Here is an 18,041-nt window from a genome sequence, read left to right on the forward strand (position 1 = left end):
AAAGAAGCTCAACAACTTTGGCTCCCCTCCCCAAAATCATAACAACTTAACTATTGCCAATGACAATGGGTAGATCAAAGCCAGTCTTTTTATACTATGAGTAGATCGCAGTCCCTTGGGAGTTGGATGTGCCTGGTCTAAACCACTGAGCCTCTTGGACTTGCTGATCGGAAGGTCGGCAGTTCAAATCCCCGCGATCCTGTCGCTCCATCCCAGCTCCTGCCAACCTAGCAGTTTGAAACACACCAGCATGGGTAGATAAATAGGTACCACTTCGGCGGGAAGGCAAATGGCATTTCCGTGCACTCTGGTTTCTGTCATGGTGTCCTACTGCACCAGAAGTGGTTTAGTCATGGTGGCCACATGACCCAGAAAGCTGTCTATGGACAAATACCGGCTCCCTTGGCCTGAAAGCAAGATGAGCGCCGCAACCCCATAGTCGCCTTTGATTGGACTTAACCGTCCAGGGGTCCTTTACCTTTTTAATTTTACCACGCAACTGACACATTTTGAGCTAGATATTGTGGATTACAGAAGCCAATCCCAGCTTCTGTTTTGATCCCGGAATATCCGATGAAGACTAGCACCTTGGCATGAGTCAGCAAGGCTGCGTCTGACCCTGCGGATGAGCATCAGACCACCTTCTGGATGGCTTTGGCAATCATCAAAGGGTCGTGCCAAAGTGGCTCTGGGAGGCCATGCTGGCCGGGGGTGGGGAGGAGGCCACGGCAGTGGAGGAAGAGGTTGCAGCCACAGAGGAGGAGGGCAGAAAGGTGTAGAGGAGGAGGGAGCGAGTAAGTGGGCAGGGAAGGGAGGGGTGGGTGTTGGTGGGCGTGAGCAGTGGGGTGGTGAGATGGTGTGGGGTATCCCAATTTGCCCTCTTGAAATGTTGGAGTCCTGCTGGTTTCACATGATTCAAAATCCCATTATAAAGGATTATTATTATTATTATTATGACCAGAATGTAATTGAAACTAATAAGATTTTGGAATGCAAAAATAAAGAAAATCATCAAACCATCAAATCTAGCACGCGGGGCCCCACTTTATCTAAATTATACAATTTGGCATTTGAACGATTAGTATTAATAATTGTATTATAAATTGGGATTGTTATAATGAGGCTATTATTGGACTGTAATTGAAAAATAATAAAAATTATTATTAAAAAACATTCATCCTGTTCTGCTTCTTGAAGGCTTTGCCATCATCAGAAACTGCAGAAACTGGCTGCTGGATTGATCCCAAAAGGAGGCAAAAAGAATAATTATGCAAGATAGAATGAGCCTCATAGAAAGTGGAGAGAGAGAAGCTTTTCTCCCTCTCTCATAACACCAGAACTCCACGGAAACATCCATGGAAGCTGAACGTTGGAAAATTCAGGAGGAAACAAAGTTTGTCTTCATCCAGCGCATGGTTAAACTATGGCGCTCCTTCGCCCAGGAGGCAGTGATGATCCCCCACTTGGATGGCTTCAAAAGAGGGTGAGAAAGGTTCCTGGGGGAAAGGGCTATTGAGAGCTTCTAGCCATGAGGTCTGTGCTTTGCCTCCTTCTGAGTTTCTGGAAACTGCAGGCGGGCAGAGCGCTCTTGTGAGTTTCCCACAGGCATCTGGGTGGCCCCTGTGAGAACAGGGTGCTGGACTCCTGATGCCAATGGCCTAATCCAGCCAGGCTCTTCTGACGTTCTTATAGTCTTATGAAGCTCAGTTTAATCAACAGTTGTCATGCTGAGTCAGAGGGGAATTCAGGGCAAAGGAGAGGCAGGGAAGGAAATCCCACCCCTTCTAGTTCTGGCTTGCCCTGTTGGCTTCAAACCAGCTACTGCAATAACAATTCCAGGAAATCAGTTCCATTTCCAGAAATCCAGGAAATTTAGTAGCAGCTGCTGGCAACGAGCCTGTATACGGAAATTTGGCGCCAGCTAAAAACAGTTGGTTAGAAAGGTTATGTAATTATCATCTGCTTTATTGTTTTAACTTTTATATGTTTTAAATGAGGGCTATCCGTCCCGTCCCGTCCCCCCCCCCTGTTTTGATTGTTTTGTCTTTTTGTAAACCGCTCTCAGGGTTTTTCTTTTTATAATCAAGCCAGATTTGGGTTTGATGAGCCCCTAAGCTACTGAAGGTAATGGGGCCCTTTATATGTCCAGCGGTCCTTTGCCAGCAACAAATTGTCGCTGTTTTTTGTGTTGAATATGGGCTGTATGGTAATTTATGGACCTAATAGGTATCTAAAGCCATTTGCACATAACAAAATATGTATTTTATCAAAGTACATCCAGGTTTTTTTTCTTTACATTTTTTGGCGGCCCCCAAGAGAGTGGGGCCCTAGCTGTAGCCCTAACCCCGTGGTGAGTGCTGCCCAGCATTTTGCCACTCCCCTCAGTGGTGACACCTGGGGCGTCCTGCACCCTACCACACACCCCTTCCTCCGCCCCTGCTCCTAGGATGAGACAGGCCGGAAATTAGGCTGTACAAAAATGCTAAGAGTTTTGAAGAGACCAAGGACTCAGCTACATTAGTCAAAAGACAACGTTTTGAATGTGTTATAAACATGCAACACCAGATGGTGCCAGAGAGCAGAAAGAATTTCTATGCGATTTTTACATAGCAGTTTTGTTTTTGTTTTGTTTTTTTGGAGACAAGGCAATTCAGAATAGACATTAGAGATGTTTATAAAATTACATTCTTTGTGCCAAGTTTGAGCGATTAGCATTAATAATTGTATTATAAATTGGTACTGTTATAATGAGGCTATTATTGGAATGTAATTGAAAACTAATAAAAATTTATAATTAAAAATAATAATCACATTATGGATTCAGAAATACATGATGCGTTCATAAGGCTGCCGAGAAACTAGTCCTACTTATCGCAATCAGTTATAAGACTGGTTTCTCAGTATTACTAGATGGTGGTATCATTATCACACAATGATGAGAATCAGGAGAGGAGTTAATGTCAGGAGGGGTGTGTAATATTTTCCCTTCATTATCTCTCCCAGCAACATGGGGGTGTGGGAGGCTTAGTTGAGTATTCATTCTCTCCTGGGTCTACTTATGAGGCATTACCAAACAGAGTGTATTGATATAAAGCTGCTTTATGTTCACATGATGTTAGCGTTGACAAGACTACCCACCTCAAAATTAAACAGATGTCTGGCAACAAAGAGATCAAAACTAATATTGATGTACTCCAGGTGGTGTGTATAATCTGCTCAGCCCAGCTGAAAGAGAAGGATGAAAATAGAAGCATGATTTCAGAACCAGTTCATGCAATGATGCATGATTTCCTTCCTGGGCTTATATTGCAGGTGTTGAGAAATCATATATCACATAACACAATAAAAACAGCATTCATAAATATAAAATATACAACCAGAGCAGATTGCAGCAATAGCTCATGGGTTACCATAAAAAAATTACCCTGAGGCAAAGATCACAAGACGACCTGGCTGGTAGCAAGATTCTGTGACCAGCATTTCCCTAGTAAGCTATTTGTGTTTGGAAACCTATGTTAGGGTTCCCATCTTCCGAGCTGCAAAAACCCAGATGCATTTGGGGCATTCCTCCTCCCCATCCCACATCTCTGTCCCCCGCCCCCTCCCTGCCCCACCTAACCTACCTTTCTTCAGTGATCCTCCTTCACAGCCCTCTGGGAGCGTTGGGAGAAGTGGTACAGCATGGCCTCTACTTGGCAGAAGTGGCACAGGCCAGGCAATTTGGTGGCCACATGACCCGGAAGCTGTATGCCAGCTCCCTTGGCCAATAAAACGAGATGAGCGCCTCAACCCCAGAGTCGGTCATGACTAGACCTAATGGTCAGGGGTCCCTTTACCTTTAAGTATGCTTATGAGGGATGCGGGTAGCGCTGTGGTCTAAACCACTGAGCCTAGGGCTTGTCAATCGGAAGGTCGGCGGTTCGAATCCCCATGATGGGGTGAGCTCCCATTCCTTGGTCCCAGCTCCTGCCCACCTAGCAGTTTGAAAGCAAGTCAAAGTGCAAGTAGATACTGGTAAATAGGTACCACTCCAGCGGGAAGGTAAACGGCGTTTCTGTGTTCTGCTCTGGTTCACCAGAAGTGGCTTAGTCATGCTGGCCACAGGACTCGGAAAAACTGTCTGCAGAAAAACGCCGGCTCCCTCGGCCATAAAAGCGAAATGAGTGCCGCAACCCCAGAGTCGTCCGCGACTGGACTTAACAGTCAGGGTCCTTTACCTTTCAAGTATGCTTATGAGCAATGCTGTGATTCTAAAAAAATATTCAAGGGTACTCTCACTTTCCTACTCATATTGAAATACTGTCTCTCAATGAGGCCAAATTTAGATTCACAAAATGTTTAGGGGTGTTATGTACTGAGTTGAATAGGATCCAAACTGCAGCAGTCTGATTGGTCCTAGAACAATAGGATCCAAAAGGCAGAAGTCTGATTGGTCCTAGAACAATAGGATTCAGAATGCAGCAGTCTGATTGGTCCTAGAACAATGCAGCAGTATGATTGGTTGGCAGGAACCACCCAATCATGCTCCAGATAGAAGTGAATCCACAACCTGATTGGCTTACAGTAGAATTCCGGAATTAGCCAATCATGTGCAGCCCATTATGTAAATAATGTATATAAAGCAGATACTTTGAGGGGACATTCATTCATTCCTCCTCACCACTATGAGCTGAATAAAGAGCATGAAATCACCTTGCGACTCTGAGTATATTTCAAGGGGTATGAGTCCCCCCAGGAAAAAAAGCACTGCTAATGAGTGTCCTGGAGAGTTTCCTGCATGGAAAAACCCTAGCACTTTTGTACTGACTTAAACTGTATTTTGGGTTGAAAGCTTAATGTTTACTTGTTAAATATTTGCTAAGATTAACGAGTTCGAAACAGCGTTTTCAGGCTCCTGGCGAAGTTGATCTTTAGGCTGTTTGTTCTATGTTGAGGCAGAAGTCAACGATCCAACTCAGCAGAATGAGCAGGAGCAGAAGTGATAAGATCGTAGTTAAAACAAAATACAAAAATTCCTTCCAGTGGCACCTTAGAGACCAACTACGTTTGTTATTGGTCTGAGCTTTCGTGCGCATGCACACTTCTTCAGATAGTAGTTAGTACACAATGCCTTTAAGGGCAGGTGTCCCATTAAGACCTTCAAGTCCAAAGGCAATAATCTCCTAATTGCACCACTGTTCGACCTTTTACAGCCTTCCGTGTTCTTGTTCATGTTCAGTCTTATCAGCTCACCTGCAGATTGCGAGGGAAATAGATGGCTGATTGCTGTAGGGTCAGTTGCCTGTGTGGGTGGGGAGGGGGTGGCAGAGAAGCAGGAGGAGGAGCGGGGGTGGAGCTGAATCCAGCAACCGCAAGGCTTCAACGGCCAGCGGCTCCTCCTGCTGCTATCATTGAAGGGGGAGGGGCTGCTTTTTGACCCTCCTTCCCCTCCTTGGCAGGAAGAGGACGAGAAGGAGAGCTAGCCAGAGAGCAAAAAGAATTTCTATGCGATTTTTGCATAGCGTTATTTTCTTTTGAAGAAAAGGCAAGTAAGAATAGACATAAGAGGTGTTTATAAAATTACAGTCTTTGCTCCAAGCCAGAGGGGAAGGCAGGAGAGGAGAATGAAAGGAGAGGCGGAGAGGGAACTTCCACCCCTTTTAGTTCTGACTTCCCATGTTGGCTTCCTGAACAGCAGTTCCAGAAAACAGGTTTCAGTAGCAGCTGCTGACAATAGGTCTGTATAAACAAGTTTGGCGCCAGCTAAAAACAGTCTTGTGTACATAAGCCTACCAGTTGCTTAGAAAGTTGACGTAATTATAATCTGCTTTAATATTTTTACTTTTGTATGTTTTAAATTAGGGTTGCGTTTTTCACCCCAATTTTATTTTTTTATCTTTTTGTAAATCGCTCTGAGGTTTTTCACAATCAATTGTACGAATTATATGATTCCCAAGTTGGGGAAGGCAGAGACTCTCCTGTGCATGATTAGGTTAGGTTTGTCACTTTCAAAAAATAATAATGAATTCTTACTGCTTTCTGCTACTTAACCATTTTTTATGGAGCAGATTTTGGGCACCTAAACGCTTGCCATCTTTTGTGAGACCTTGCATTGGCTGCCTTCAAAACATTAAGATCTTTCATTATTTTTAAAATCTCATTATCTTTTGCATTCCTCCCTCAAGAGGCTACATAAAATTACAGAAACCAATGCTCTTTTCAACTTTCTGCAGGCATTTTCCTTCCACTATAACACTTTTAATTTTCTTTTACTATAATACCTGCCTTGCTTCAAGCAAGGTTGTCATTTGTTAGTCTCAAACTCAGCAATTGCCAAGTTGCCAACTAGCACCGGGACTTCAGCAGCTGTTTCTCCTTCTGTACATTGAGGGTGATCACATTCCTCACTGGGCGGTCCTGCCCTTTGTTTGTGGGGTTGATTTTAAATTATGCTAAACATTATTTTTCACTTCGAGCCCAAGAATGCCTTCGGCCTCTAACAGGGTTGCACTGTTTTCCGAAGCAAGGCAGAAGACTTGGGCAATTGAACCCATCTCTAGATTCAGGCTGGGGGCGAAATTAAAGGCTGGGCGGGGCTGGAGTCAGAAACTGTTGACTAGGAATTCGCTGGCAAGGACGAGGAGGCGGGGAAGGGCAGGGGGAGGGAGATAAATGGCAGGAACCATTTTGAAAACTCTTTTCTGTTTTGCTTCTTGTGGGCTTGGTAGGCAGCAGATACTTGTTCCTACACTGCAGAACCTGGCAGTGGATTAATTCTGCCAGAAGGTAAAAAGAATTCTATAATATATTGGAGGAGGGAGAAATATTGGGAGGCGGAGGAAAGGGAGATGGGGAGGGAGACTGGGGAAAGGAGAAGGAGAGGAGGAAGGGGGAGATGGGGAGGGAGACTGGGGAAAGGAGAAAGAGAGGAGGAAAGGGGAGAGGGTTTGGGGCTGAAGAAAAAACATTTCTAAAATAATATAAGCAGTGCTCTATTTCTAAAAAAATATTTAGGGGTGATCTGCCCACGAGGGCAGGATGAACCACTAAAGGGGCGGGGCAAGGGCGGGGTGAACTGCCCATAAGTGTGGGGCGAGGGTGGGGTGGGCCGCTATAGGGGCAGGGTGAGGGCGGGGCGAGCTGCCCATAGGGGTGGGGCAAGGGCAGGGTGAGCTGCTATAGGGGCAGGATGAGGATGGGGATGGGGTGAGCTGCCCATAGGGGTGGGGTGAGGGGCAAGCTGCTATAGGGGCAGGGTGAGAGTGGGGTGAGCCACTATAGGGGCGGGGCGAGCTGCCCATGGGGGCAGGGAGAGGGCGGGGCGAGTCTGCCTGCCTCCTCCCACTCAGCCTCCCCTACAGCTGTGGGAGAGGCAGCGGGCAGACCGTTTGGGGCAGTGTGGAGCCTGCGGGTGCCCAAGCCATCGTGTCACTACAGGCCCCTTGGTGAGTGCCGCCCGGCATTTTGTCAACCCTGTCAGTGGTGACACCCGGGGTGACCCACACCCACCGCACCCCTCTTCCTCTGCCCCTGTATAGCATTTATTTCTTTTGGAGAAAAGGCAAGTAAGAATAGACATAAGAGATTTTTTTAAAAAATCAGTCTTTGTGCCAAGTCAAAAGGACCAATGAAAGAAGAGGCGAGTTCTGGCTTGCCCTGTTGGCTTCAATCAACTAACAGACATTACTGGAATCGGTTTTAGTTGCAGCTGCTGGAAAGCGGTCTGAATAAACAAGTTTGGTGCCAGCTAAAAACATTATTGTGTAGCTAAGTCTGCCAGTCGCTTTATAATTCTATAGAATTATAGAAACCAATGCTCTTTTTAATTTCCCACAGGCATTTTCCTGCCATTATAACACATTTAATTTTCTTTTACTATAATACCTCCCTTGCTTCAACCAAGCTTGTCATTTGTTAGTCTCAAACTCAGCAATCGCCAAGTTGCCAACTGGCACCGGGACTTCAGCAGCTGTTTCTCCTTCTGCACATTGAGGGTGATCACATTCCCCGCTGGGAGGTCCTGCCCTTTGTTTGTGGGGCTGATTTTAAATCATGCTAAAAATTCTTTTACACTTCGTGCCCAAGAATGCCTTCAGCCCCTGAGAGGGTTGCACTGTTCTCTGAAGCAAGGCAGAAGACCTTGGGCAATTGAAACTATCTCTAGATTCAAGCTGGGGGGTGAGATTAAAGGCTGGGCGGGGGAGCTGGAGCCAGAAATGGCTGACTAGGACTTCGGGGGCGATAACGAGGAAGCGGGGGAGGGGGAGGAAGAGGCGATGAGTAGCAGGGACCAATCGCTTTGAAAACAGTTTCTATTTTGCTTCTTGTGGGCTTGGTAGGCAGCAGATACTTGTTCCTGCACTGCAGAACCAGGCGCTGGATTGATTCTGCCAGAAGGTAAAAAGAATTCTATAATATATTGGAGGAGGGAGAAATATTGGGAGGGAGAGGAAAGGGAGAGGGTGAGATGGGGAGGGAGACTGGAGAAAGGAGAGGAGGAAGGGAGAGGGCGAGATGGGGAGGGAGACTGGGGAAAGGAGGAGAGGAGGAAGGGGGAGAGGGTTTGGGGCTGAAGAAAAAACATTTCTAAAATAAAATAAGCAGTGCTCTTTTTCTAAAAGAGGGTACTCTTTTGGGGTACTCTCATTTTGACTCTAGAAAAGTACCAATTTATAGCTAAAATCGGGAAAAATAAATACAGTAACAGGACAGGACAGAGAAGACTTAGTCCAAAAGGTGTTTTTTTATTTTTTAAGGAAACCCAGAGGGGAAAACACAAATCCTCAGACCAAAATTTGTGGTTCTTCCAAAATAGAAAAAAATCTACAATGTATGGGGGGGGGGAGATGGGGAGGGGGAGGAAAGGGAGAGAGTGAGATGGGGAGAGGGAGATTGGGGAAAGGAGGAGGGAAAGAGGAAGAGTTGACGGCTGAAGAAAAAACATTTCTACAATAATATAAGGACGGCTTTGTTTGATTGGGGAGACTCCATAATCCTTTTGGTGGTTGTGAGGGAGGAGAGGGGGAGAATGTTCCCTTGTGCAAGGAGAAATCCTGGTGCTGACAGAACGTTCTCTCCGCACTGCTAGGAATACAACCCAAAGTTCTCACCCCCTCATTCAATATAGTGGGGAATAAAAAAATGGCTATACTGTTGTTCAGGCTTCAGAGAAAAGTGGAAGAAATTTGCAGAAATATGAGCCTCTCTGGATTAAGCCTGCCAAATTTTAGGCAGACCTGTTCGGAGGTTTTTGTGCCAGACACCTTTATTAAAGTGGGCCAGACCTCACTATTAAGTTGTGGGTGAACATAGCAGACGACACAGAGATTTCTCCAAGAGGTTCTTTATACAGTAGTAAGCTGGAACTGAACTGAACTCAAACAGCTCAGCCGTCCTGCTTTTATAGGCAGCCAGCTGTCAACAACACCCCAGGGTTTGCCGCCTAAATTAACTGAAGTGGACCTGAGTGAAAACTACATACACAATACCCCTGGTGGCCAGGGTGAGAACTTCAATACATAACACTCACCTGGAGCACTGTGTCCATTTCTGGGCACCACCATTCACGGAGGATGTTGACAAGCTGGAAGGTGTCCAGAGGAGAGCGACATTTCTTTATAAGGCTTGGAAACCAAGCTTAATGAGGCGCAGGAGCTGGCTATGTTTAGCCTGGGAAAGAGGAGACTGAGGCAGTGGCGTAGCATGGGTTGTCAGCACCCAGGGCAAGGCAAGTAAATTGCGCCCCCTAACCCATGGATTTGCGCCCCCTAACCCGTGGATTTGCGCCCCCTAACCCTAACCCCCAGATGTTGCGCCCGGTGCGGCCGGCCCCCCCTGCACCCCCCACGCTACGCCACTGGACTGAGGGGAGTTAACAGTAGCCATCTGCTACTCTCTATTTCTCAATGCCAGGCCAGTGGGTGGTCCTATATTTGCATAGTAGCTTTCCAATTAGATATTGCTGTAAGTTCAGCAGAGGAGATGGGGCTAGGCTGCATGCCTGAGACCCTGCTAATTCCTAGATCCAGCAAGGGCTAAAATCTTGGTAATGGCCCCTTAAGTGTGGGTCAGGAGCATGGCGGAGTCAAGTGAGGGAGGAGATGGAAGAAAGACAGGCTCTGACTCTGAACCTGACAGGCTGCAGGAGGAAGCAGACCCAGCCCCCCCCCCCCTTTCCTACCAAGATTCAAGCACAGAGAGTTTCCAAGAAGGGGGCGTAGAGGCTAGGCAGCCAGATAGGCAGAGGATTGACAGCTCTTCTCTGGAAAGGGTAGAATTTCCCGACCCTCAATCCTGAAGAGCTGAAATGGTGAGATTGCAAAGGAAGTAGAAAAGGGGAAAACAGGTTTTTCTGTTGTGACTACAGTGATGACTCTGAGTAACCAACTGTATCCATTTCTGGACACTGCAATTTAAGGAGGATGTTGACAAACTGGAGGAGAGTGACATTTCCTCATAAGACTTCATGAGGAGGAGGAGGAGCTGGGTAGGAGGAGACTGGGAGGAAATATAATACACTAGCCATCTTCAACTATCTCAAGGGCTCCTCCCTTTCACTTTTCTCAATGCTTTCATTTCATCAAGAAGATGTAGAAACATGATTATAATCATTTAGACTAAAAAGAAGCAATATTTCATACCTGAATTTCCAGACCTGTAAATTGGTATGTGTAAGACCACCTTCAGGGCTTTTGGGGGGGGGCTATACTAGTATGGAAGCAAAACTGCACCTTTTAAAGACTTCAGGAAGAGATGATTTATTTCTCTGCTCTGTAATTTTGTCTCCATAGAGGAATCTTGGGACGTTGATGCTATGGCAAAAACTGATGTGGTGATTTTTTTTCTGGCAAAAGCACAGAATTGATGCTTCAGACTCTGAAGAGGCTTTCGTTTCATTAGGAATAAAAGGAGTCACGAAGACAAAACAGGGAAGTGGAAAACATATTAAGTGCAGCTTGGCTGGACAAAGTATCCGATTAAAGCACGCAATTAAGTAGTATTTAAAAAGGGTGTTTTCTCACCACATCACCTAGCCATACTGTGCTTGAATCTGCAATCCAGTGATCTGCTTTCAACATATCTCAAGAAATTGCAAAACTCGGTGTAACTAGAGCTGAGTAGCATTTACTGTGAGGTCTCTGGATCTTCCTGGGAGAAAGAAAAGATGGGTTTCTCTGAAATTGAAAAGACAGGGCAAAAGCTCCCTTTGAATCCAGATGCAGCAGAGAATGGGGAATGTAGTGGAATCACAAGTAATGGAAGCACCAAACAAGCAAGAGAAGTCTTCTCTCCGAAACCAGGCCATTTTCCATATGGTAAGTGAGTTCTGATGAGAAAGGCATGAGTTTGTCAGAAAAGTTATGGATTTTCTGCTGGGATGAGAGCTGCCGAATGCAGGCCAACTAATCAAATTCATGGAGACGCTAATTTATTCATGCAATTAAAAGCCATGGGGAAAGGATGGGTACATAGACACTTGTGTGAAAATCGAGGAAGGCTTCTCAGACTCTTCTTAGTCTGAGTAACTATCCTTCCTCACGCAGGCATGCATAAGGAGAAGGGGGTGAGGCTGCCCTTGAGGAGAGAGATTCCTGGCTGTTCTTCCAGTTCCCCTTCCATGTACACCAAGAATGGAGAGATTGTGGCTCACCAGATGTTGCTGGATTCCAACTCCCTCCCATCACTCCCTGCCAGCATGGCCAATGTAGAGCAAAAACATCTGGAGGATCACAAGATCCTCATTCCTGCTGCACACAGAGCTGGAGAGTAACTGATAAGCGAAGAGACCAGGAATCTGCAAGTGCAGGCACATGGTCCACAGCATTTACAAGCACAGTGGCACTTCAATCCTTTGTTGTTGTTATTATATGATGCCCATCTGATTGGGTTGAATGGTATACATTACAGTAGACCATACTGACATTTATATTTGAGTGGGTGATTTATAATTTTTTAATAAATAAATAAATAAAATTCTCAGCAAATCGAGAAACAAATGATACTGTGCAAATCCCCTGGCGTAGAACCCCTGTAAGACTGACTTCACAACTTTGCCTTATGCAACACTATTTCAGAACATATCGTTCAAAACATATTGGTTCCTCCTTCTTCCAGGAACCCAATCTGACCAACCAAGTGTTGGCATGTTTACATACTGGTGACATGGCATTAACTGGGAAAAAAAAATTATCTGCTGAAAGCAGACACTCAGAGCTGCATATTGCTGACGAACCACTTTGCTGGCTAGTCCTTACATTTGGACCTGGTTTTCTTTAACTGGCAGTTATGCCATCCTCAGCATATAATTAATATAGCAACCTTAGTACATCTGCTAATCCTGGTCCGTGAACTACGAACTGCTAGTTTGACTTATTTGGGTGAGGCAAGCTTGAAAATTCACTATCCTGTATTGAATGAATAAAGCTGCTTCTAGCATAGGAAAATGTTGTTTGGTTTAACAATTCATTTTAATGCATTTTGTTTTGCACATTAATGGATCTACCTGTAATGTGTTGGAACCAACCCTATGTTATACAGAAATGTGCAAGAGCTCAAATTTTATTCCCTTAATGGTTTGTTTTACAGTAAATATTAAAATGGTTATTCGCTTGAGGTTGCTGCACTAGCCTGAGATGCGTGAACAAAATATCCCATTCTGTTTCTACATAGGACAGAGATCTCCTGTCACTTCCATTCTACCAGCGACAAAAACTTTCAACTTCTGTTTTGAGGGCAATTCAGATGCTCTAAAAGGGATGGGTAACTGTGACCTTCAAGATGTTGTTGGACTACAATTCCCATTACCTGTGACCACTGGTGATGATGGCTGGGGCTGATGGGAGTCCAGCAACATCTGGGGGGCTGCAGGTTACTCACCCCTGCTCCAAAGCCCTGTGTACCCAGTTATAATATAGCAGTATATGACACTGCAGCTCCCTTGACTGGCACTGTTTTCGGGTAACAGTCTTGGCAGCCAGTGGATTTAACAAGGCTGCCACTATTAGGTAATTTACAGATGATCTTTCTTAAATTTTTAGTTACATACTGTACATACACATGCATTATATTTCACATTTGTTCTTGCTCTCCGGAGCTGACTTCCCTCCTTCCTTCTTCTGGCTTTTTTATGTCCTCTTTGACTTTTCGCATTGTCTTTGTCCATTTTCAATAAGATTGTTCTTCTTCATTTTTTCCATTAAATGTCCGTAAACAAATAAATCTTTCTATATATACAAGTTCTTGTTGTCTGTCTATATTCATTTATAAATATTGTTCAATAATAGTCGTAATATACATTTTTAATTCATTATGATATTATTTTCTTTTTTTCCTATTTCTACTGGGGTTTTTTGTTTTATTATATACCTTATTGGCCCAAATATAAGCTGTACCCGAATATAAGCCACACCTTTAAAATTAAAGGGGGGGAGAAAATGCTCGCTCCAAGCCCATTTTGTAAGGTCGCAAATATAAGCTGCACTTTAACTTTTCATGGTCAGAATTGGGGGGGGGGGGAGTGAGACTTATATTCAGGCCTATATGGTAAACATTATTGTGCATCACCTTGATAGTTTAGGAGATATAAAATAAATAACTGGTGACTCACCAGCCATGCGCAGAGGCCTACCACTTGGCTGACTTTGTGGTGGGAGGCACCAAACCTATGAGCTTCATGATGCCACAGGAGAACTTGGTTCCTCTCATACCCTTCCAACATCCCACTGAGCAAAACTGGGACGTTTCTTTTTTTGGTCCCCACCTGATTTGCACCACAAGTCAGACTCAGACCAAAAAATGGGACATTCCAGGATGCAATCAGAAGCCAGGATTGGCTTCTGTAATTCCCGGATGTCCCACATAAATCAGGACTGTTGAGTGCTATGACATCTTGCTGTGATGCAACCTGAACTCACACCTTCAATGTGGGTGGACTACCCAAGCCTGGGTAGACTTGGAGCCCCCCAGATACTCTGGAGTTTCTAGAAGGACTTGTCCGGCATCTTGTTGAAATCAAGGACACATTAACACTTTATTTCCCCCTGTAGGTTTGCACAATAATGAAAAAAAGAAACTCGCTTTTACTGTAATAATTGTGAGCTTGGTGGTTAATGTCATTCTGATCATTTCCATCATCAGCAGCAGCAGCAGCAGCAGCAGCAGCAGCATTGCTTTATCAGGTAAGTGAAGAGCCATTTTGCTGTAACTTCTGCCGGGTTATCAACAGGCCACCTGCTCTCACAGATCTCCTCTCCTCAATAGCTAGAATAGCTTTATTGGTGTTCAGTTGAGGCAGCCTGAAAGCAGTTGCAAATGGAGGCCCACATTCAGGCAAGGTAGACTTCATGTACTGTAATAATAGACCAATATGCACATACAATATACATACACAATACGCACACAATTTCAAGTGATTTAAATTGTACGATACAATTCTAATCAAAGGCATATTCTCAGGGAGAGTCAGCTAGACCTTGGCTGTGTATTTCACGGATAGTCAATTAAGGTTGACTAACTATGGTTGAGCCACAAGAGAAGCTGCTCTATGTCCTGCAAGCTCCTGAGTTTTTGGACAGAAATGGGCACTGGGCTGTCTGCCCTCCCTCCTACCCTCATTTCCCCACCCTTATCCAGGCCTCCTGGAGATGATGGGGGTTGACCGGAGACCTCCTGCACACAGTTTTTGTGTGTGGTGTATTTGCAATTACGTTGTTATACTGTATTTTTATGTGATTGTTCTTATGATGCTTGAGATGTGTTCCCATTTTCTTTGTTGCAAGCTGCTTTGAGCATGATTTCTTTTATGGAAAGGCAGCACACAGATATAATGTTGATGAGTGGAGTACATTGCCTGACCTTTATTTTGGGTAGGACTATATATAAACTCTGTCTCACTTTCTGATACCTTTCTAGGGACAAGTGCAGTATTGCCAACCGCCCTACCTTCTCCTTCCACTCCAACTGAATGCTGTCCGGACGGCTGGATTGGCTACCAAAGGAAATGTTACTATTTTTCGGACAGTGACAGAAATTGGACTTATAGCCAGAATTACTGTGCCTCTTTCGATGCCTCTTTGGTCGTGATTGACTCCCAAGAAGAGATGGTGAGTGGAAAGATACAGAGCACAGTCTGCAGCCCCAAATAGAGTTGATTCTCTATTGGATGAGGGTTGAAAATTTATTCACACTTCATTTCTTTATTAAGAGCTTCTTGAGACGATACAAAGGTCCTGCTGACCACTGGATTGGTCTCCAAAAGATGAATGACCAGGAATCTTGGAAATGGATCGATGGCACAATTTTCAATAACTGGTGAGATCTCTCCCCCCCCCCCCCCCCGGTTGTGTGTCAAGAAACAAATGTCAAAGTCCAGAAACTAGAAATTCGACAGAACCAGCCATTTAAATGTCCGGGCTATGCAGACATTTAATGTTTTTATATAGAAAATAAGGTGCAAGTATTCACCACGAAGTTCTTACAGTAAGTGCTATGCTTGTAACATTTTTTTTTGGGGGGGGGGAATGGTCTGGTGCTGAGTATCCTTGAGTACCCCCTGAAAAAAGCACTGCATGTCCTAACCTAGTGGCATGCAGTCACTGAACTAGGGGGACTAGGCTAGTCCCCTAAATGTTCCGAGTAAATAAGTGTACTGAAGTATTAAAGCCTGGCACCTCCTTCCCAAAGCCCAGGAAGCTTCTACCTGGCTTAGAGAGGGAGGTGTGATCCCCATGTTGGACATGGCAATGTTGCAACATCACTTGTTCCCCACTCCACCCCAATTGCAAACTGACACCACTTGCCCTAACTGTTCCCTTACGAAAAAAATTCACTGCACGCCACTGTCAAAGGCACATTTGTAGTTTCACAATTGTTACTACTAGCCTGCCTGAATGACCAGAAGCCTTCTCTTTTATTATACACAGAGCTCCACCTTGTGGTGAGCTGCACACATAGAAGTTCATTTTCAGTCACAGTGCAGCAAGAGTTTGATGTTTCCTTTCTAGGCCAGATTCTAAAGAAAATATTTTGGTGGGAAAGCTGCTTAGAAATATGAATATTTGTGTTATATGAATATGAATGCAATTGTCTTCTTTAGGTGAAAATTTGCTTCCAGGCCTTCCTGCACCTATGCTTGGCATTTCTTCTTCTGCTTGGTCTTATGCTAGTTCCCAGAGATATTTCTATGGATATTTTCTACGAATTGCGGTTTTAGGGTTGAGGTTGAATTCCAACAACACAGAAGTACAGATTCTGGGGGACAGGGGGGCAGGCATGTTTGGGGTATTCTCTGGTCCTGAATGGAGCAACTGTGCCCCTAAAGGACCAGCTGTGCAGCCTTGGAGTCATCTTAGACTCACAGCTGACCATGGAGGTGCACGTCAATTCTGCCGGCTCCATCTGGTACAATGACTGAGACCCTACCTGCCTGCGGACTGTCTTGCCAGAGTGCTGCAAGCTCTGGTTATCTCCCACTTGGACTGCTGCAATGCGCTCTATGTGGGGCTACTTTTGAAGGTGACTCAGAAATTACAATTAATCCAGAATGCGGTAGCTAGACTGGTGACTGGAAGTGGTCACCAGGCCCATTTAACACCAGTCCTAAAGGATCCACATTGGCTCCCAATACGTTTCCAAGCACAATTCAAAGTGTTGGTGCTGCCCTTTAAAGCCCTAGACACCCTCAGCCCAGTATATCTGAAGGAGCGTCTCCACCCCCATCGTTCAGCCCGGACACTGAGGTCCAGTACTGAGGGCCTTCTGGCAGTTCCCTCACTGAGAGAAGTGAGGTTACAGGGAACCAGGCAGAGGGCCTTCTCGGTGGTGGTGCTCACCCTGTGGAACGCCCTCCCATCAGATGTCAAGGAAATAAAAGAATGTATAACTTTTAGAAGACTTCTGAAGGCAGCCTTGTATTGTGAGTTTTTATTGTTTGAAGTTTTACTATGTTTTATTATGTTTTTAATATTTTGTTGGGAGCCAGCCAGAGTGGCTGGAACAACCCAATCAGATGGGTGACATATAGATAATAAAAGTGCTGTTATCATTACTTCAACATATGTTGTTTGAAATTTTAGGTTTGAAATTCGGGGAGGAGGAACATGTGCTTACATAAACCTTCATGGCGTTGCCAGCTCCAGCAGGCTAAGTGAAGAACCCTGGATCTGCAGCAAACCAGTTCACAGATGGGAAAGGGCACTGGCTGTGCACTGAACAGACTTCTGAATGAGGTACACATGATCTGCTGGCCCCCTGCAGCTTCCACAACAGAAGAGAGAGATTGGACTATCCATCCAAGCTATTGAATCTGTGAACACTGCTGGAGGAAAAAACAACAACTGGAATTTATTGGGGTGTTCTCGATTTAGTGTTTGGTGCTCCAGATGGAAATGAATCCACAGCCTGATTGGCCTACAGGAGAATTCCGGAATTAGCCAAGCACGTGCAGCCCATTGTGTAAATAATGTATATAAAGCAGATACTTTGGGGGAACTTTCATTCCTCCTCCCACTATGAGCTGAATAAAGAGCATGAAATCTGCTCTCGACTCTGAGTATATTTCAGAAGGCGTGCCTATATCTGATTGAAACCACCCAAAGGTTAATATTTTCTATATTCAAGGCAGATTCCCTAAGAACATGAACTGAAAATTGGAATTTCATACACCCTTGTAAGAAATTGTGGCACTACATAACCACGGCAGGTTGCACCATTGTAACATGCACTCTCTCTCTCTCTCTCTCTTCCACATACACACACAAACAGACAGACTCAAGACACTCAGGACCCAAACCCAGGAACACAAAGGAGGAGAGGTGGAGTGTGAGGGAAGTGATGGATGCAGCCAGTGCTTAGAAAGTGAATAAAATGGTTGCTGTCTTTCTCTCTATCTGAGCTGACTCCCTGCCTGTTATGTTAAGTGTGGTGTCTGCCTACATGCAGGTATGCATGAATTTCTTTTCTGAGTAATGAGCTGTGTTTTTGAAGGGTGACTCTTTCCTCCTCCTCCTCCTCCTCCTCCTCCTCCTCCTCTCTCTCTCTGTGCCTCCTCCCACCTTTCCACATCT

General features: G+C 44.9%; 1 protein-coding gene across 4 annotated transcripts; it reads left to right on the top strand.

The window, feature by feature from the left end:
- The first annotated feature begins 5,427 nt into the window (after positions 1-5,427).
- Positions 5,428-17,514, top strand: LOC114590246 (early activation antigen CD69-like). Of its 4 annotated transcripts, none has more exons than XM_077925204.1 (7): positions 5,428-5,716; positions 8,319-8,376; positions 10,770-11,294; positions 14,025-14,156; positions 14,890-15,080; positions 15,182-15,288; positions 17,052-17,514. In XM_077925204.1, the coding sequence occupies exons 3-7, from the start codon at positions 11,144-11,146 to the stop codon at positions 17,185-17,187; spliced, it is 717 nt and encodes a 238-aa protein (XP_077781330.1). In that variant the 5' UTR covers positions 5,428-5,716; positions 8,319-8,376; positions 10,770-11,143; the 3' UTR covers positions 17,188-17,514. The 4 variants fall into 4 exon arrangements, with proteins under 4 accessions (XP_077781330.1, XP_077781333.1, XP_077781334.1 ...); XM_077925208.1 differs by having other exon boundaries at positions 5,441-5,528; positions 8,323-8,376; XM_077925207.1 differs by lacking the exon at positions 8,319-8,376.
- Positions 17,515-18,041: the final 527 nt, after the last annotated feature.

Source organism: Podarcis muralis, chromosome 2, assembly GCF_964188315.1.
Source record: "Podarcis muralis chromosome 2, rPodMur119.hap1.1, whole genome shotgun sequence".
NCBI lineage: Eukaryota > Metazoa > Chordata > Lepidosauria > Squamata > Lacertidae > Podarcis > Podarcis muralis.